The 22190-nt window shown below is 40.9% G+C and overlaps 1 protein-coding gene across 2 annotated transcripts in view; it reads right to left on the reverse strand.

The window, feature by feature from the left end:
- Positions 1 to 22190, reverse strand: part of PDE7B (phosphodiesterase 7B) — a 473856-nt gene that overhangs the window by 82457 nt on the left and 369209 nt on the right. For both annotated transcript variants that reach the window (XM_077486808.1, XM_077486807.1), the window contains one exon: positions 6024 to 6107. In XM_077486808.1, the coding sequence (XP_077342934.1) occupies positions 6024 to 6107 (84 nt within the window). The remainder of the gene's footprint in view (positions 1 to 6023; positions 6108 to 22190) is intronic.

The raw sequence follows: 22190 nt of genomic DNA on the forward strand, positions 1-22190 counted from the left end.
TAGCAAAGTGTCATTTCTTCAGTATTGTCACATGAAAAGATATAATAAAATGTTACAAAAATGTGAGGGGTGTACTCACTTTTGTGAGATACTGTATAAAATAAAGTAAAAAAAAAATCAGAGATCTTCCTTTTCTTAACCACTTCCCACCCGGCCAATGCATATATACGGCCGGGTGGGAGCCGTCTATTCCTGACAGGCCGTTCAGGAACGTCCTTCAGGAATAGCGGGATCGCGCGCGCGCGCGCTCGCGCAGCGGCGCGATCCCGATGTGCTCGTGTCACCCGGACACGGCACATCTCAGATCGGCAGGAGGGCTCTGTGATTGGCCCTCCTGATCACATGACGGCCGTGTCCAATCACGGCCGTCATGTGATGTAAACAAACAGCCGGTTGCTAGGCAATCGGCTCTCCTCTCCTCACACGGAAGTCACCGCTGAGGAGAGGAGAGCAGAACGCTGCAGCCGGCTGATGATCAGTGAGTATGGGCTGCTTTTTACAGCTTTTTACTCACTGATCATCAGTGTAGTGTCAACACACAACACACCACACAGTCCCCACACATGTCCCCAAAACACACATGTCCCCAAAACATACATGTCCCCAAATAATAAAAACACATGTCCCTAATAATAAAAACATGTCCCCCACATATGTCCCACTAAAATCACATGTCCCAATGATTATCTGCACACATATGTACGTGATCACCTGCACACATATGTACATGATCATTTGCGTACATATGTCCATGATCACACAAACCAATTATTATACACTTAACGGAATTTTTTTTACCAAAAACATGTAGCAGAATACATTTTGGCTTAAATTTATGACAAAATTTGATTTTATTGGATTTCTTTTCAAATAGAAAAAAGAAAATATTGTTTTTTTTCCAAATTTCCGCTATTTTTGCGCTTATATCGCAAAAAAAAAAAACGGAGTCGTGAATAAATAACACCAAAATAAAGCTCTATTTGTGCGAACAAAATGATAACAATTTCATTTGGGTACAGTGTAGCATGACCGCGCAATTGTCACTGAAAGCGCTAGAGCGCTGAAAGCTGAAAATTGGGCTGGGTAACCTGAGTTTCTCACAAAGCATTTTTCTAATATCCAACCCTTTGGCCATGTCAGTTACAATCATAACTGTCTCACAGAAGGCTAAAGCTGCTACTATGTTAGGCCTACATTTTATTCCACATTCCATCTCATAAAGAAAATATAGGCTCTACGCTCGATTCACTAAGCTGGAGAAGTTACTATAACACCACCATTTTATCTCATGATCATTTTCTCTTAAAAATGTTCAATTTACAAACTTAAATGTCACCAAGATATATCACCTGTTTTTATGTGAAGTTCACATTAATCTGTTTTTCATAAATTGTTATTTTATTACCCCAACACTTTATATTTCTGACATGTGCCTACTGTACCTTGTACTTGTATGAGAAATGATCCTGTTCTCTTTGTATTGCTTCCTTTGTGAAATCCTTAGTGTTCCTGCAAGTCTGCTTTCTTTCCTGTTAAAAACTGACCACGCTATGCAGGGGAGCACAGCGTGGTCATTTCTCTAGCTATGCTGGAAACTCGATATGCTGTTCTCCAATGATTAGACTTGTCCTGACACGCCCCCACTGCACAGCCATTCACTGGCAAGCTCAGTGTGCTGCTGCTTCCCCCCCCCCAGCTCTTATGCAGCTGAGAACAGAGGAAATGTGATCACTTATAAAAAAGGGAAAAAGGGTATATCTATCATTTTTTTTGTATGTATACAATAATGTTTTGCATTTTATTGTTATTTTTTGTTTGCTTACAATCACTTTAAGCCTCATGCACACTGCAGCTGTCAAATGCAGCTCAACCGCTTGCAGACCAGCCGGCGCAGTTTTAGTGCAAAATCACGTTATATTACACGATCTCGCGAGGCTTGCTTAGCACGTGCGTGCCTGTCATGAGCTCCGTGCGCCTGACCGCAGATCCCGCAGACTCGATGTCTGCCGGGATACCCGCGATCATCTCACAGAGAGGAAGAATGTAATGTAAACAATCATCTCCCGTTCTGCCTAGTGACAGCATCACTGATCACAGCTCCCTGTAATTGGGAGAGGTGATCAGTGATGTGTCTCAGCTAGCCCACCCCCCCTACAGTTAGAATCTCTCCCTAGGACACACTTAACCCCTACAGCGCCACCTCCTGGTTAACCCTTCACTGCCAGTGACATTTTTACAGTAATCAATTCAATTTTATTTTAATTTTAATTATTAATGCCAATGGTCCCAAAAATGTGGCAAAAGTGTCCGATGTGTCCTCCATAATGTTGCAGTTACAATGATCACCGCTAGTAAAAAAAAAATTATTAATAAAAATGCCATAAAACTATCCCGTATTTTGTAGATGCTATAAGTTTTGCGTAACCAATTATTAAACTATCTTTTTTTACCAATATGATTGTGATCTTTTTTACCAAAAATATGTAGAAGGATACGTATCGGCCTAAACTGAGGAAAAAAAATGTTTTTTTATATATTTTTTGGGGATATTTATTATAGCAAAAAGTAAAAAATATATATTTTTTTTCAAAATTGTCGTTCTTTTTTGTTTATAGCACAAAAAATAAAAACTGCAAAGGTGATCAAATACCACCAAAAGAAAGCTCTATTTGTGAGAAAAAAAAGGATGTCAATTTTGTTTGGGAGCCACGTCGCACGACCGCGCAATTGTCAGTTAAAGCAGCGATGTGCGGAATCGCAAAAAGTGCTCTGGTCTTTGGCTAGCCAAATCCTCCAGAGCTGAAATGCAGCAAATGCAGAGAAAAAATATATAAAGAAAAATGTATTTTACTTGCACTTGATTGGATAATGGAAGTACTCATCCACTAAGCTTTAGAGAAAATTCACTTGCAAAGTGCAACATACCTTGCAAAATAATTTTTTGCCTTTAAAAAATTAACCCCTTTTCACGACATATAGACTACCTTAAGGTCCAGTATATTTATGGATTTAGTAGTATATGAATACTATTATTACATATCATTCTCTCTGTAAAATGGAAAACATATTCACAGTATGCTGTATAAGGCAATTTGTAGGTCAAAAATAAGGCAAAGTTTAGCAAAGTTTAGCATGAAGTTTTGCCTAATTTCCCCCCAGAAACAACATTTTTCTAAGATTTAAGAAGCAGCACAGCCTCTTCTACAATATATCAAAACATAACTAGAATTGTGAAGCTTTAATTTATGGATTACATTCCTTGCAAAGACTTGCAGAGAAGCCTTTTTTTTTTCAGCAACACTGAAATCTCAGTGTGTCACCCAGGGAGGAAAAAAGTTACTATGGAAACAGTGACAATGTGTTCATTATCTTCTCCTGCTGTGACTGAATGTAATGACGTCAACAAAGTTTGAAATCAACTGCTGACTTGGTCTTGGCCTAAGACATTGTTTGTTAAGAAGACAGGATGGCTTTCTATGAAGCGTATTTTGTATATCCTATTCCAAACCTTCAGCAGCTCGTAAACGTAGACTGTGGTTATAGGAAACAACCTTCGTTATGGGCAGATTAAATACTGTTTTAAGAAGTCAAATATCACCTTTTTTAATGGGAGGACAGCACAAAATTCTGCTTATAGTGCTATTTCTGCAAATTGTGGTATACTCAAAGAAAAGCTACAAAAACAGACTTTAGTCCATTAAAAGCTCAGGTGAACTTCCAGCTTAAAATCGCTAAATACATTTCAGGAGCATCAAAATAAAAGGTACATAGGGTTTGATTTACTAAAGGCAAGTTGCACCCTGCAGGTGCAGTTATTCCAGAGCTTAGTATATGTTTCACTTTGTAAAGAATACCCAATCACAAGAAAAACAAAAAAAAAACAGCATTTTTGCTTACACTTAATTAGATGATGGAAGTCAGCAGAGTTTCTATACATTTACTAAGATTTGGAGCAACTGATCTTGCACTTTTCAAAGTGCACAGTCTATTTGACTTTAGTAAATCAAGCCCATAATTTTATTTTTATTTATTTATTTCAGTTACTTATATAGCGCCATCAATTTACGCAGCGCTTTACATATACATTGTACATTCACATCAGTCCCTACCCTCAAGGAGCTTACAATCTAAGGTCCCTAACTCACATTCATACACTCTGCAGTGAGAATACTGCTTTTTTTTCTCCCAGTGAGCAAGGGTCCCACCCTACAGCTATGCTGGCAGGGCACAGGTTTTCCAGTCAAACGGTAGCTAACTTCAGAAATTAAATGTGCTGTCAGACATTGAAAAACTTTTGTTTTGATGTGCCTGTAATGTATTTAGCTGATTTAAACTGGGGGTGATGAGGGACAGAGGACAGAGACTCTGGGAAAGTTCACTACCCCTTTTTTTAATTTGAAAAGGTCAGCTAGGTAAAGTGAAAATATTGAATCCATCATTATTGGTCCTAACTTTTACTGTGAAAATATTTATCATAGGTTGCACTTGTTATTTTTTTTTAGAATGAGAACCAGTTAAAAGATACAGAATTTACTTTATACAATATTATTGTTTTAACAAATCTAGGACCCCTGCATCCATACAGATGTCAAGAATCCACAAAGTATTTAATCATAAATGAAATTCCAGATGAAAGACGCTTGCCTTCTATAAGACATACAATAGTGTCAACCTTGGGAGATTTGGGTCATTCGAATTTTTTCTATCTTGTTACATTCAAAGAAACATGTAGTGAGAAAACTTTGGGGACTAACATGCCTACCTTCTTTTGAAGTTTCCTGCCTTTCTTTGACTACAAAACTTTATTACCAAAAGTCTTAATTTTTGTCAAGTCAGAACCCTTGGATCCACAAACCTATTCCGGGTCAACGACTCAGAAATTACAAAAGCAAGACACATTTTTATAAGGAGATCAGCGATGACCCCATACTTCCCTAGCTTGCATCTAAGGAGAATCCAGGAATGCCATATTTTAATTTCATACAACAGACTGCTAAGCTATTATTACAAATTATCATTTATGTTATATCAGCTTTAACATAACAAACAATATACTTTACAATTTACTTTGTAGAGTGTAAACTATACCAAAAGCTGCCATAAGACTAGATTAGATTATAATTTCTATGTTTGGGTGAATTATTTGGAACAAAAACAGGTTGTGTATGCAATAAACAGATAATGGCCCTAAGGCTAACATGGAAAGACTTCTAAGCAGCTGTGTCCATGTTTGTGTTTTTGTATGTATGATGGGTAGCTGGTCTACCGTGGAAAAGTAGAATTTCAACAATAAAAGTGAAGAGTGTCTGCTGTGTTTACTTCTTTCAAGAGACAATTACTGTCATCCTAAATAGAGACTTTCTGCATCACTCATTGGAAGATCATGCCAAACAGCAAACATACTTCTGCCTTTGCACACAATAATGATGATGTACAGTACAGGTATTTAAAAATGAACTGTCTAATAAATTGAAGCATACTGTATACTGGCTTTAAAATTTTAGCATTGCTGACACTTGAACTGAAATGAAGATACATAATCATTTCCACGTTTCAGCATTATCAGCTGAGGCACATGCCAATACTATGTTTCTGATTAGGTTATATGAAATATGTCCTAAATAGGCAGCTAAACGCCACTGTAATGTGGTTTATAAAGGTTATACTACACAATGGCGATCCTGGCACCTTGCCTATTGGGCAACACTCCATTGCTGGTCAAAACACCACAGAATTTCACTCAATAACAGGGTGAGGTCAGCATCAGAGTGATAACTGAATCAGCAAAAGAGTGACGCTATAGATGAAAGTAAGTTTTGTCACTGTTGTCATTGACAGAATCTCTAGTGTTACACGGCTCTACGTAAGTGAAGATATTTTCCAAGGAAACATAAAAATGTAAAAAACATTTTAAAATGTGAAAAACAAGAAGTTCATCAAATAAAATACATGTTGTGATTGCAGATGTAGAGACAGAGCTTCTGTTAAAATATATAAGTCTAAATGTTACACTGCATACATACTGTTCAGTAGCCGGTAATCAATAAAAGGGTATGATCCACGGCGTTCAGACAGGACCCCCGTAGGACCTCTCACTCGAGCATCTCCTGAAAGAGACAAAGAGTTTAAGTTTAAGAACACTATGCAGAATTTACACAAAACATAAAATTCTTCACTGGCATGGGTTTAAATGTTGTCACTACAGACTTATAAGGACACACATATTTAAGACTGGTATATCATCAATGTCAGGGTCTACTGACCAGGTTCCAGGTTAATTTCCCAGGCCAGTTGCTACTATTGTTCCCAAAATCATGCTTAGCCATCTGAGAAAGCAGTTATGAGTACACGTATTCTCAATATATAAACACTAACTGTATATAACATTTTCTTATAGGGCTTGGACAAGGTGAATTTTTAAATGAATAGAGAGTAATATTCCATTCTGTTGGCATATGTTGCTATCTTCTTCCTAAGCAAACACATTTTACTTAAGGATATTAATAAAGCTAAAGTAAAAATGGTGATTGGGAAGGGAGTCACTTTGGGTGGGGAGGCTTGTGGAACCCAGCTTACCTTGGAGAGCTCTGGAAGCTCTGTTTCCAGCTCCCCCGACCCCTCCTATGTGTAAAAAATCCTGTGTCCATTAGGGGCACAGGGTGACCGAGAACCCTAGTCTGATCTGTGCTAGTCAGACTCGCTGTACAGCCACAATGGAATGTTGTATATATGTATATATTGTGTGTTGTCTCATGCTGTTGGACTCTTTGCTGGGATTGTTTGGGGTGTGGCTGTGTCACATTAGTCTGTTGTATCTGTCTGCCTTAGGAGAAGTGTATTATGAGATGGATGTTTGTATTGGTGTTCCTAGTCATGTAAACTGGGGGCAGGAGAGAGAGGGGTGGTTCCCTCCAACAGCCCCCGCTGCTGATAAGGTGGTCTATTGTTCAAATGTTTCAATGCCTCTGTGTTCCTTATTGCTGATTGGACAGTTTACTCCACCCTGAACCAAAGGGAGGGGTAAATTGTCCCCGAGTTGTATATCTGTTGTTACATGTGTTTGAATAAATGATGTTTTCACCCTATGTTGTATTACGGCTAATGACTGGGTGAACTAAGGGGTCGGGGATAGTGCTGATTCTGGACAAAGGAAGCATTTACGGCAAACATAGTCGTGTTGGGGATGGGGGTCTGTCACAGTGATCACAACAAAGAATATATTTATGCAATAAATATACTTATAAATGCTCAGATAATGTCTCAGTATAACATACATACCGTATAGACAAGCAAAGCAAATCATAGTAGAGTTGATAGTATATATCTGATACCTCATTTACTACAATTTAGATAGCAAGCAAATGGAATCCCTTTCAATACGTTGCTAGATACAAGTTTTATTTTGTTGAGAGAAACCTGCATCTGTTACACTATCTAGGGTCCAGTTTGGTGTTTTTTCTGTTCTAGTGGTATAGCTCTAGCTGTATTAGCTATTTGCTAACAAAGTGCATGTGTGCACATAAGCCCTCATCTATGTCTGCAAAACAGAGATGTGCTTTCTTTGTATTAGTATGTGGGTGAACCAAGATCTGAGCCTGATTTTAGTAAGTATTATTATTTTAGTTCATATCTAGTCTTTTGAATGGACAGAGAAAAATTTAAATGTTATTGATCTTCAAAACATACTCTACCAGGACCATCTCTACTCATTATGAAAATAATAATATTGATTAACCAAAACAGAGTTTCACTCATTCAGTGACCAGACACATCTGCCCATCTTTGTCTACTGGTCATGAAAAGAAATAATGCTTCATGTGAGCACTAATGTGTTATAATGTACAAAATTTACAACAGAAATTTTAATTTTTATTTTCCATGACCTTATACATTGTGCCTTCTAAACCGACATACCCAAAAGAAGTGTTTAAAACAAACCCTGCTCTGAGTAATTTACAAAATTGCCACAGCTCAGAAACACCAATAAGGAACTCCACAATGCCTTTGACAATGCAATAGTCTCTTGTGGACCGATCAAACAGGAATCACCCAACGCGTTTCAAAAAACGCAATTCTTTCTTCAGGGGTGTACAGTGTTTAGAGTAACATCACTCTTCAAAAACAGATTTATAATTGATAAGTAGAGATGGCCTTGCGGTTCGCCCGGCGGTCGGTTCGCGGCGAATTTTGCTTGTTCGCGATTCGCCAAACCGGCGGACTTCTGGCGCTGTTCGCGCGGAGGACATATGCGTTTACATTGTGAAAGAACTGTGATGACACATCTATCATGGGGTACAGGACAGCCAATTGAGACATTTCAGCACATGGACAATTGGCTATACCCCCTACCTTATAAATAGACCTGATCTGGGGGCCATTTTACATTCTGTCTTTTGTCAGTGTAGGAACAGGACTCTGTGTGGAGCAGGGACAGTCAGTTTAATCACTAGCTATTACTATTAGTTCCACAAAGGTCCTTTTAAAGACTGGTATAGGTGTACAGTATATAGGGTTGTAATACACTTAGAATATACTTTCTTTCAAATATACAAAGTATATTCTGGTGCACTGCTGCTGACTGCTGTGCTGCTGAGTGCACTGCTGACCGATTCTGCAGCTGTCTTTTGTCAGTGTAGGGAAAGGATGCTGTGTGGAGCAGGGACAGTCAGTTTAATCACTAGCTATTACTATTAAGTCCACAAAGGTCCTTTTAAGGACTGGTATAGGTGTACAGTATATAGGGTTGTACACGCATAATAAAAAGTATATTATGGTGCACTGCTGGCTGCTGTGCTGCTGAGTGCTGACCGATTCTGCAGCTGTCTTTTATCAGTGTAGGGGTTGAGGGACAGTTTGGTGTTTTGGAGCAGGGACAGTCTGCAAATCACTAGCTACTAGGTCCACAAAGGTCCCTTTAAGGACTGGTATAGGTGTACATTATATAGGGTTGTACACGTATAATATACTTTCTTTCAAATATAGAAAGCATATTATAGTCCACTGCGCTGCTGTGCTGCTGACCGATTCTGCAGCTGTCGTTTCTCAGTGTAGGGAGGGACAGTTTGGCGTTTGGAGCAGGGACAGTCTGCAATTCACTAGCTACTAGCTAGCTACTATTAGGTTCACAAAGGTCCTTTTAAGGACTGGTATAGGTTACTATTTGGTGTGCTCTCTATCACGGTGCTGGTGTCAGTGCTCTCTATCTCGGTGCTGGTGTCAGTGCTCTCACGGTGCTGGTGTCAGTGCTCTCTATCACAGTGCTGGTGTCAGTGCTCTCTATCTCAGTGCTGGTGTCAGTGCTCTCTATCACGGTGCTGGTGTCAGTGCTCTCTATCACGGTGCTGGTGTCAGTGCTCTCTATCTCGGTGCTGGTGTCAGTGTTCTCTATCTTGGTGCTGGTGTCAGTGCTCTCTATCTTGGTGCTGGTGTGAGTGCACTCTATCTCGATGCTGGTGTCAGTGCTCTCTATATCGGTGCAGGTGTGGTCTCAGTGCTCTCTATCACGGTGCTGGTGTCAGTGCTCTCTATCTCGGTGCTGGTGTCAGTGCTCTCACGGTGCTGGTGTCAGTGCTCTCTATCATAGTGCTGGTGTCAGTGCTCTCTATCTCAGTGCTGGTGTCAGTGCTCTCTATCACGGTGCTGGTGTCAGTGCTCTCTATCACGGTGCTGGTGTCAGTGCTCTCTATCTCGGTGCTGGTGTCAGTGTTCTCTATCTTGGTGCTGGTGTCAGTGCTCTCTATCTTGGTGCTGGTGTGAGTGCACTCTATCTCGATGCTGGTGTCAGTGCTCTCTATATCGGTGCAGGTGTGGTCTCAGTGCTCTCTATCACGGTGCTGGTGTCAGTGCTCTCTATCACGGTGCTGGTGTCAGTGCTCTCTATCTTGGTGCTGCTGTCAGTGCTCAGTCTCTATCATGGTGCTGGTGTCAGTCTCTATCACGGTGCTGGTTTCAGACAGTGAGGAAGATAGCAGTGGAAAAGCCAATCAGCAGGCAGTGCCAGCACCATGGCTGAGGATCAGCACTGGACTGGCACCTCCGGACCACCGCAGTGGAGCCCTGCATAGCTGGGGGTAAGGGCCGGGCAGAGGGAGGGGCTCAAGCACAGGTTGGCACACTGGGACACTGGCACAGGACTGTGCTGCCTGACTGTGGCACTGATCATCTCCTGCACCCCCTTCATAGCCTGCCCTGACCTTGCCTCTCCCCCATGGCCTTCATGCGCCCCTGAATTGTCAAAATTTCACAGATAAAAAAAGAATGCTTGTCGTTGTCGATCCCAGATTCACTTAATACTTTTGTTATGTCAGTGTCCATGTTGTGGGACTATGTGTGCGCAGCTAGTAAGTATTTTGTGGCTAAAAATATGACCTGCAGGTTTTTAAGGTTCGCCAGCCATTAAAGTCAATGGGGTCCGCCGCTAACCTTGCGGTTTGTGAACTTTTGGCCACGTTCGTGGTTCGCGTTTGTGAAACATCCAGTCGGAAGTTTGTCCATCACTATTGATAAGTGCATCTAATAAGTACATACATCTTGATATATAGCGTTGTTCGATATGAAGTTGCACTCATATCATACTGAATGCAACTTCATATCAAACAATGCTATAAGTAAAGTTGTTACTTCCCTGTCTGTGAGTGCTGCATTGCAGGGCAAGTTTTGACAGCAAGGGTCCAGGGGAAGATGCTTCTTTGCTGTATGTGTACAGTATATGTAATTTTAGCCCGTCCACCTATCACCCCCCCCCCCCCACCCGCTGTTTCATATAATCCTGCCCACCTGTCAGTCTTCTGCATGTGATTAGGCCATAGATAGGAGATTTTCCCACTGTGTTCACCCCTTCTTTTTTTTATTTCATTAAAACTTTCTTTGGTTTTAAATATAACAAATCAACAAATATCAAATACATCAAAACATTTCCATGTATATATGTACAGTGTTTACCTCCCCCTTCCCGCCCCTCCCGCACCCCAACCTCCCCTCTCTTTGTCAGTCTCCTCTGCCCCTTCACCTCTTCTAAGCAGACAGCCCCCCTGCTACAGTTAAGAGGGACTGGTGAGGCTGTGACATCACATGCCAGCCACAAAAAATATTAAAATAAATGTAATTTTATAATAAAGTTAATTTTTTATTTTTTTTATAAAGATGTATTGAGACATGTAATTCTATATACTGCAACTCAATGTCCTTTTGAAGCAGTATGTTCACAAATATTTTAATGCTGATTGAGAAAGTTTAGTTTCACTCAGACATCACTCAGCTGTCCAAGCTCTGGAGAGAGCCCGGATTTAATGTCGGGATCCTGCCAGGTACTTGATCAGCAGCTGGTTTAGCCTCTCAACACGCCACTGAGAGACTGAGCCAGCCGCTCCCACCCCCTGCACAGTCTAGTGCTCCAACGAGCACTGGAGGCGCACAGCAAAGAGCCGGTGAATGACAGTCACTGACTCTGCTCACTGAAGACCATGAACCAAGTGATCAGCGGTCTTTGATCACTGAGATCTCAATTTTAGAGGCAGTGGTGGACTTTTTTTTAATTCCCATACTTCTTTTTAAGGAATCTACTTCTTTTATAATTTTTTCTCATCGTAATGGCCAACTTAATAAAACTCAAGATAATACATTTTATTGCCCAGGAGGTATTATTGCTTGATTTTGGAGGAAAGCTCTGTAAAGCAAAGAAAATGTTAAGTGAAACATATTTTTTTCAGCCAAGGTTAGATATAGACTTACATATATTTTTTTACAGCTAGTTGAGAAAAGTAATTTCTTTAACACAGATATAGCATGCTGGCTGGAGGTATATTACTTTTCTATACCAAGTAAAAAGAGTTTTTGCTGGTTATACAGTATGTATAAACAAATATCCCCTGGATATTACAGGGTCTGTGAATTTGCCTTCTGCTCCCTGCTGAAGTACAGACATCTAGTTTATATTCTATATTCTTTCCTTTCCTTTCTTTCTGTCATAGGACTCATGTATAGATTATACATTGCATATTTTTTTTCAGAGCGATTCACATCAATTGGTTCCCATATCGCCAAGGAATATGAATACCCTTGGTTTTAAACTCCTGCTTGAACCCTCACTCATTGTATCCTGAATGAAAAAAAAATAGTTCCACTTAAAGTGTTCAATGGTTATCTGTGTGTGTGTGGGTGATATATCTGTAGAATTCGTTTGTTGAACCCATAGCTAACATATTTGAAAGAATTAAAAGCATTTTACTTCTAGCTGTTCTTTTTGTTGTGCTAGCAGTTGTTACATGTTACATCTACAGAGATGACGCAGATGTAACATGGTAGTAATATGTGTCCCATTTTTACTAGGGAGGGAGGAAATACTGTAGAGGTTCCACAAACACAGAACAGGAAACGACAAACCCGTATAGACAACAGACAGGATATGATGAACGTTATTAATTGGTTTCCCTTCAATTGCTCTTCTTAAGGGCAGGCTTTGTATCACAGTGTGATACAGAGCTGCATTGTATTTAATACAATTTTATAATGATATTACAAAGTGCAAAACATAAAGACTTGGTTTACAGCAGATGTGTTTATATTTTCGTGATTGCTATTGTTCTTGGGCTGGCTCTGTTCTAAGGCTCACAGTAAAATTTAAAGTTATTCTAAACCTTTTTTTTAAAAATCATATTAAACATATTATACACATATACGTTATATGCACCTGCTATGGGCAATGGTTTTGCACAGAGCAGCCTGACTCTCCTCTTATGGGGTCCCCCGCTGGTACTTCTGGCACCTCCTTTTTGGTGAGTGGCCACCATAGGAAGTTACTTGGTCAAAGACATCGGGGCTCAACCACACCCCCTAGTCCCTCATTATAGGATTTGATTGACAGCTCCGGGAGCCAATGACTCCTGATGCTATCAATCTGCCCTATGAAGAGGGAGAGAGTGAAGAGGGAGAGAGTGAAGTGAGCCGTTGTTCTCGGGCACAGTGCTGGATTGAGATTGGACTCAGATAAGTATAGGGGTGGGGCGGAGGCTAACGTTGCTTTAGAACAGTGTTTCTCAAGGCACTCCAACAATCATTTTTTCAGGATTTCTCTCAGATGAAACGGCTGTGGTAATTACTAAGGCGGTAAAACTGACCAATTCACCTGTGCAAAATAATGGTAATTCTGAAAACATGACCTGTTGGGGTGCCTTAAGGACTGGAGTTGAGAAACACTGCTCTAGAATATTTGAAAACTGGCTCATCAGTCAAGAAGCACTGCAGACTTTTGGAAAGTGGAGTATTATTTTAAAACATGTGTTATATTACATTTCATATATAACAAAACACATTTACCTACTTGATATTTCTATTTTTATTTTTTACAATAGAGCAAATGCTGTATACCCAGTGGCAGAGCTTCTGCCATAGCATTCCATGCCGCAATAATGGGATCTGAGTTTGATAGCTGAGTTAAGAGACACAAAATGTGACCCAACTATCAACCTGACAGCTAACACCATTTAGATTGCAAAAAGAACACTAACATATTCTTATGGCTTCAGAGCAGTACTCAAAGCATGTTGAAACTAGATTTCCTGGTTCAATCATTAGGGTTTTGCTGTCAGTTTGACAGCCAGGTCCTGCTTTATGTCTCTGCTGTCAGCACTACTGTAGAAAGATCTCTCAAACAGTGTTTGCAGGGTTTATTCATAAACATATTGCCTACTACTGTTACAATGCATTTTGGTTATTTTTTTATTTTTAATAAAAGTTGTTTTTGCATAACCCCTTATTAAGCCGTGGTTAACCCTAATTAGGCTTTCCCCTATTCTTTTGCCTATTCTTTTTTTACATTCGTATGTTAAAAAAAATTGTTCATTCATTTTGGTAGCACCACACAAAAAAAAATAGAACATTTAAAAAGGTAAATTCTTTCACCACACTTGTAATTAGTCATTATTAAAAACACATAATTCAATTCGGACGAATAATAACATTTACCCTTCTGTTGCCTTCTAAGCTGCATTTGTTCCCAGTTGGCGGGAAAAAAATCAGTTATCATGTTAATGAAAGCCTGCCTTAGACATCTACAGTATGTAAAGGGGGAAAAAACAGTTTTACTGAGAGGAGCAACATGTTGTCATTTGTAATTGCAGCTCTGCTCATGAGATACTTCTGGTGGGTTCAGAGGGTATATTTGCTTGTCATAGCCAATTTATTTTACCAGTCTAGATATGTTCACCTCTTGTTCACTGGTCACATCTGTACTCCTCCACCACTGCTCACCTCAGCAACCACCTGCACCCCTTCTCCTCCACGGATTAGCTCTGAACTCCCTGCACTCCTTTTTCCACAACTCAACATCTCTGCTCCCTCTGCACTCCTTTTCTAACACTGGGAACCCCTGCACTCCTCCACTAACACTGTTAACCTCCAAATGCCTCATATTCTTCTCCAAAACTGATCACCTCTGCACTCTTCCTCCATCACTGCCCACCTCTGCAACCACCTGCATTGCTTCTCCTCTATGGATTAGCTCTGAACTCCCTGCACTCCTCCACCATTTAGCATCTCTGATTCACCTGCACTTCTCCTCCAAATCTGACCACCCCTGCACTCCTCCGCTAACACTGGTAACCTCTGCATGCCCCACGCTCATTTCCAGCACTAATCACTGCGGAACTCTTTCTCCACCACTGATCACTGCTTTTTCCCCCTGCACTTCTCCTACAACATTGATCACTTCTGCACCTCTTGCACTCCTCCACCACTGACTACATTTGCACCCTCCATCCCTGATCATCTCTGCACTCTACACAGCTCACCTTTCTTCCACAACCGGCTCTAATACCAGACAGGCATGGCTCTCCATGCCACTTAACTGCCTGGATACTGTGGCTTTGCTTATTGCTTCATCACAGCATTAGGTGAAGACACGTAAATAACTGGAAGGCAAGAGGCAGCAAAGAAATGTAAATAACCAGAGGGCAAATGGGTGGCAGCAGAGAAAGAGAAATAACAGGTGGCCAGGTGGCAGTAGCAACTCATGCCTAACATGTCTGCAACCTGGGTTTACAGCCCATGGTTTACAGTAAGTATTAATGGTATGAACAATAAAAAGAAACCATTTTCATAAAGTTTGACGGTTCACTATTAAGTTCTGTCAACGCTTAAAAGATACTTGATTCAGGAGAGAGTGATTGCTCCCACACAAACGAATGTCATAAAAGTGACATTTGCTATAGGGCTGCTGGTTTTGACAACTTCTCTTTTCTATTTTTAGTTTTCCTTCACATATGGAAGTTTTATGGTTAACACTAAAAGGATGGACTTTTGTTGAATATTTCATGCTTGGATGAACTTTACTGTATCCTGCCACAAGACGAGGTACAAGAAGCCACAGTGAAATACAGTAAATATATGTTATTTCATACCAACTAGCAACTAGAAAGAACATTTCCAAGACCAATTTGCTCCCTACTGACCCTCTGTTTTGGAGCAGTATTGGAAATGTTCCAGCAATACCATTTAGTATAACACTTTTTTTAAAGCGATAGTAGACAGAGAACATCAAGAAGTGATTTGAAGACTCGATCACAAGCATAAAAAAAGGTGATTTAAAGCGGACCTTGCATCTAAATAGCAAGGTATGATTATTGCTGCTTATCGCTTATTTAGTGTGCTCTCTCTCGCCCTTGCTGAAACCCTTGCAACTCAGAAGTGGGGGGGGGGGGGGGGGGGGGCAGGGGGAGAGATATTTGGGTTTGATAATGTACTCTCCTTTCCCTTAGCTTTTGCCCATGGTCAAGGGCAGATGGCGTCATTCTCTTTTCAGCGAAATCCTGAGGACTATTGGGTATCTTGTGAGAAGATCCTGCACTGCGCATCTTTTTGTAAGATGTTAAGTACTCATCACTCCCCAGAATCTTGTGGGCATAATTATAAAATCATTCCCTGCACTACATAAGCTGCAGGAAAGGGGATTATACATTATATCTAACTTTGATTCTAGAGGTGATTTTCTTTTTTTTGTTTCAATAACTGGGAGGGGTGCACAAAAAAGGGGTCCTTGCATAGAGAGCAAATTCTGCTTTACCTGGAGACAACTTTGAAGAATGAACCAATATACTGACTCCTTCAATGTACACCCCAATATGTATATGTATACAGTGAACCAAATTTAATAAAGTAGAAATTTCCTTTAATGACCCATCGGTCCCTAGCAGTGCAACAAAAATTTTTCCGTAGTGAAGCCCTGAGAAAATTAGTAATTTGAATGTTGAGAGTAGTGAATGATCTTTGCTGCCAAATGTAACATTATAATCATTATAAATGGGGGGCATATAAGTGGGTCCTGCTCCTACCATTAGAGAATACCATCAGAGGCCAATATGTAGGCAATCTCACTGGCAAATGTCCTAGATAAATGTGAATGTTTAGACAGGAACAAATCATCAAAAAACAAAACACTGAATCACTAGTGAATCAATCATTCAACAATTTATAAATATGTCCATATTTAGTGCAAATCATATACTCAAAACATAAAATAAATTTAATATAAGGTACTGTTAGTGTAGCAATATTGGCAGGACAAAGTTTCCTTTGACTATTTCTATTTCTGCTGTACAAGATTTGTTAGCTGTTAGCAAACCACCCACAGTAGGAGACAAAGCATGAAAATACCAGAGTAATAATTCTGCTATTTATGCTATTGTGCATCGTAATACTAATCAATAAGAAATAATGGCTTATAAAACCACAAGTTCAGTAATATACACATGTTAGTAAACACAAGATAGCTGAATGTGAATGGCTCTTTAATTAAGCATATTAACACCATTAGGGATGGGCCAAAATCCCCCCAACCCGGTCCGGATCGCACCAGAACACCTCAAACAGGCAAAAAGTTCTAGCGAACATGCGAATCCTATTAAAGTCTATGTTACGCGAGCATGAAAGATCAAAAGTCCTAATTTTAAAGGCTTATATGCATGTTATTGTCATAAAAAGTGTATGGGGACTGCACTAGGGGACATGTATCAATGCAAAAAAAGTTTTTAAAACAATAGTTTTTTTAGGAGCAGTGATTTTAATAATGCTTAAAGTGAAAGAATAAAAATTAAATATTCCATTAAATATTCCATTAAATATCGTGCCTGGGGAGGGGGTCCACTTAGTCTGCCTGTAAAGTGGCGCATCTGTGTGATTTATAGAACAGTGTCGCAGCAACAATGACATTTTCTAAAGGAACTTGCTTGCGGCTGTAATGTATTGCTGGCTCCTAGCAATATATATAAAAATCTATTTAAAAAACGGCATGAGGTCCACCCCCAGTGCATACCAGGCTCTTTGGGTCTGTTCACCTCATTTTAAGGGGAACACTTAAACAAAATTGCCGTGTCCCCCCCAAAATCCATACCAGACCCTTATCCATGCATGCAGCCTGGAGGTCAGGATAAGGGAGGGACGAGCAAGCGCCCCCCCCCTGAACCATCACCATCTCAACATGGGGGTGTGGGTGCTTTGGGGCGGAGGGAGCTTTGCGCCCCCCCACCCCAAAACACATTGTCCCCATGCTGATGTGGACAAGGGCCTCTTCCCAGCAACCCTGGGCTGTGGCTGTCAGGGTCTGCGGGTGAGGGGCTTATCGGAATCTGGAACCCTCCCTTTAATAAGGAGGGGACCCCAGATCCTGGCCCCCACCATGTGAATGGGTATCGGGTACATTGTACCCCTACCCATTCCCCAAAAAAGTGTCAAAAAGTAAAAACCACAAGACAGTTTTTGACAATTTCTTTATTAAAAAAGAAAAAAATTGTGTCCCGTGATAGTGTCCATCATCAATCACGCCACCCGTTGGACCCGAAAAATAGAAAAAAACTTCACTTGCATGAGAGGCCTCCCGGCGACTGCTGTCTTTTCACTTTTTGCCCACATGATGTCAGACAGGGGCAGGGTCACTTGGTTGCATCACTGGGTGGCCCCGCCCTTGCCTATATGACAGCTGTCAAAGCCAAAAGACAGCAGTCGAGGAGACCTCCCATGGAGGCAGCGCTTTTTAAATATTTTATTTTTTCCGAGTCCAATGTGCGGCATGATTGAAAAAGTTCTAGCGAGCATGTGAACCCTATTAAAGTCTATGTTACGCGAACATGAAAGATCAAAAGTCCTAATTTTAAAGGCTTATATGCATGTTATTGCCATAAAAAGTGTATGGGGACTGCACTAGGGGACATGTATCAATGCAAAAAAAAGTTTTTAAAACAATAGTTTTTTGCACCCAAGGCCCCAAGGTGCTTTTGCCCATGTTGAGGGCAAGCGGCCTGGTATGGTTCAGGAGGGGGGCACTTGCTCGTCCCCTCCCTTTCCTGGCCTGCCAGGCTGCATGCTCGGATATGGGTCTGGTATGGATTATTGGGGGACCCTACGCCATTTGTTTACCAATTTTGCCGTGGAGTTCCCCTTAAAATCCATACCAGACCCGAAGGGCCTGGTATGGATTTAGGGGGCCCATGCCATTTGTTTTCTTAATTCTGTCATAGGGTAATTAATCTCTTCAATACAGGGCAGGTTCACCCCTTCCTGCCCACACCAATTTTCATCTTTCAGTGCTCTCACACTTTGAATGACATTTACTCAGTTATGGGACATTGTACCCAAACAAAATTTTTATAATTTCTTCACACAAATAGAGATTTCTTTTGGTGGTATTTAATCACCACTTTTTTTTTTCTTTTTTGCGATAAAAAAAGAGCAAACGTTTAGAATAAAAAACACTTTTTTTATTTTTCTATTATAAAATTTAGGAAATAAGTCATTTTTGTTAATAAATTTGTGTCAAAATTTATACTGCTACATATCATTGGTAAAAATAACCCAAATTACAATTACCCAAATCTGTTAAAGTTATAGAGTCTACAAACTTTGGAGCAAATCATAAAAATGTGATCACACCTGATATACTGATGGCCTATCTCATTTCTTGAGGCCCTGAAATGTCAGGACAGTACAAATACCCTCCAAATGACCCCATTTTGGAAATAAAACACTCCAATGTATATTCTATGAGGCATGGGCTGCAGATAGGTACTTGGGTACTCTGATGGGCAATTCGCAGGTGGGGAAGTGGTTAAAATCCATACCAGACCCAAAGGGTACCCCCACGTCATTTTATCCCCAATCTTTTAAAATTTACATGCTTTTTTGTGCAATAATCTTTTTTTACATTTAGCTCTTAGCGGGGAAGCCTTAACAACCTATTGACTGTGCGCTCGGCAGGCGAACATCCCACTAAGTGCCCAGAAAGTTCAGGTGTTAGGCGAGTACCTGAATGGGCGATGTTCAAGCCAAACTTATGCTCAGCCCAAACCATTAACCCCCTCACAGTTACTCTTGTTTGGTGCAGAAACAGGCCCTGATCTTAAAAATTTGTAAAAAAAAATTGAAATTACATGTCCCTGTCTAACAGGAGCAGAACAATTGGGCCTTGGATGTTGGTGGTGCCTGAACACTGTAATGCCTCACAGTTACTCTTGTTGAGTGCAGGAACAGGCCCTGCTGTTACAAATTAGTAAAAAAAACTAACTACATGCCCCTGTCAAACAGGTGCAGAAAAATTGGGCCTTAAGTGTTGGTAGTGCTCTAAACCAAAAATATTGTTGGAAGCTAGCATAAACAAGATTTAGGAATAGGATAGGCAATATAAGCAATCTTCAAGGGATCCCAGATCCCTAGAAAATTCATACAGTTACATCAGCATCAGGGACTTAATAGCTGCTGATTCAGGACTGATTGATTTTGATAAATGTCAGCCTATCAATGGAGTCTGTGGACAGGCGCACTGTTTGATCCATCACAAACCCTCCAGCAGCACTGAATGAATGTTCAGAAAGTACGTGGGATGCAGGACAGGCCAGTAGCTTGATTGCATATTGAGCAAGTTCTGGCCAGTGGTCCATCCTTATGACCCAGTGGATGTTCAGTTGGAAAGGTCTGTTCTTGCCCCTAGATATTTCTGCACCATATAATGCAGATGCTGCCGATGGTTGCTTAAACCTAACCCTCTCCTTGATACCACAAATCCTCAGGTCCTTTCATAGGCTCTGCAGAAACAGGGAGCCCATGCAGCGTAATTTTGAAGAGGCATGATATTCTGAGTCCTCCAGTTTGCTAAGGTTGACATTGTCAGGAACTACCTCCTCCCAGCCATGTGCAACTTCTTGGGTTTGTGGGGACTGAAAACCATCCCTTGAAGACTGCTGCATTTTATCCTCTACATCCATGCTGACACAATCCTCCTCCTCCTGTGTGTTTGGCAGCCCCGCAGGAATGGTATATGGATAAAGGGGGCCTTAAGAGGAAAGGAAGTCCTCTTCCTCCCGCTGTTCTGCCTCAAGTGCCCTGTCCATGATTCCACGAAGCGTGCACTCTAGCAAGACTAGAGGAACAGTGTCACTGATTCATGCATTATCCCTGGTCACCATCCTTGTGGCCTCCTCAAATGGTGACAGGACAGTGCATGAATCCTGTATCAGTACCCACTGGCGTGGTGAAAAGAAGCCAACCTCCCCTGAGCCTGTCCTGGTGTCATACTCACACAGGTACTCATCAATGGCCCTCTGCTGTGTGTGCAGCTGCTGTCAGAAATGAGGTGGTTGGTGGGCAGGTTGAATTCCCATTGAACGTCAGCCAGCTGAGCACTGGCATTGTATGACCGCCGGAAATGCCCACAGACTTTTCTGGCCTGCCTCAGAAGATCTTGTAAGCCCGGGTACTTGGTCAAGAAATGCTGCACCACCAAATTCAGGATGCGTGCCAAGCGTGGAACATGTGTCAAGTGTCCCTGTAGGAGGGCGGAGAGAAGGTTGGTGCCATTGTCGCATACAACCATTCCTGGCTAAAGCTGCCATGGCGCCAACCACCTCTGAGCCTGCCCCTGCAGATCTGACAGAATCTCTGCCCCATTGTGGCTCCTGTCCCCTAGAAAGACCAACTGAAGCACCACATGGCATCTTTTAGCCGGACTGCTTCCGTAGCCCCTTGAATACTTAGGTAACACTGCTGGTTCAGAGGACAATTCAGCAAAAGATGCCATAGAGGAAAAAGAAGAGGAGGAGGTGGAGCAGAACGATGTGGCAGAATCACCACTAGCTTTTTGGAGGCATGGTGGCGGAACAAGTTCCAACAGTGAACTCTGTCCTGCATCCTTCCCAGCTGCCAGCAGTGTTACCCAGTGTGTTGTGAAGGATATGTAACATCCCTGACCATGCCTGCTGGACCATGAGTCAGAGGTAATGTGAAACTTGCTGCTGACCGCCCTGTCCAACGAGGCCAAACGTGGTCTTAAACAGTGCTTACTTCTATTATTTCCTTTCCCTTTCTCCATCTCCAGTGAAGTTGGAGTTCTATTTTAATATTTTACATTTAAATGCATTTTAGAGGCACATTTCTGTCATCCTGGTTTTCATCTTGTACAGTTGCCTGCCCTGATAGTTGATTATGTTTGGCTTCTGGCATCCTAATTTTCTGAATGGTCTGGAATTTGAACCCACTGTAATTCACCACAGTGTTCTCTGGTTCTTAACACTTCCCTCTATAGTTCTTCAAACTGGGGATTGCATGGCACCGAATATTGCAGTGAAAGGCAAACCCAACCAGAGACACGGTGCAAAGTTATATAATACTGGCTCCAACGGAATTCAGAAAAATCAGACTAAAATTAAAGTGTTCTTAATGTCTCTTGGATAGTGCTCGCAATTAAATATATTTGTTACTTATCTGAAGTTGCTCTTTAGGAATTATGTGATACATACTGACATGAACTAAATAAAAAAGTCCTTGGACATTAATGTTGTCCGATATGAAAACAGATTTTAACTATTTAAAACTGCCAGATAAACTGTAGATAAACTGTATTTAACTGCGTTAGCTATAAGTATACATACATACTGTATAAAGAAGATACGTACTTCACAATGTACCAATGGAAGTGAAAAACACAATCCTAAAGAATTCATACATTTTACAAGTATGCACTATATCATTCAGATTATAAAAGGCTATTGTCAATAAAGATAAAGAGCAAAGATTCTTCTTGGCTACAGTCATGTTAATTGGTGTTGTATTTTTAGGTTGTCGTTATGGCTTTTTCCTACACTGCAGCTCTTCCATGCCTCTGCAGGACAACACTAACAAAACGTCAGTTTTGGAAATCTGAAATGTCCATT

Source organism: Lithobates pipiens, unplaced genomic scaffold (assembly GCF_037356315.1).
Source record: "Lithobates pipiens isolate NorthernLeopardFrog02 unplaced genomic scaffold, aLitPip1_a1.2 Scaffold_18, whole genome shotgun sequence".
Classification (NCBI taxonomy): Eukaryota; Metazoa; Chordata; class Amphibia; order Anura; family Ranidae; genus Lithobates; species Lithobates pipiens.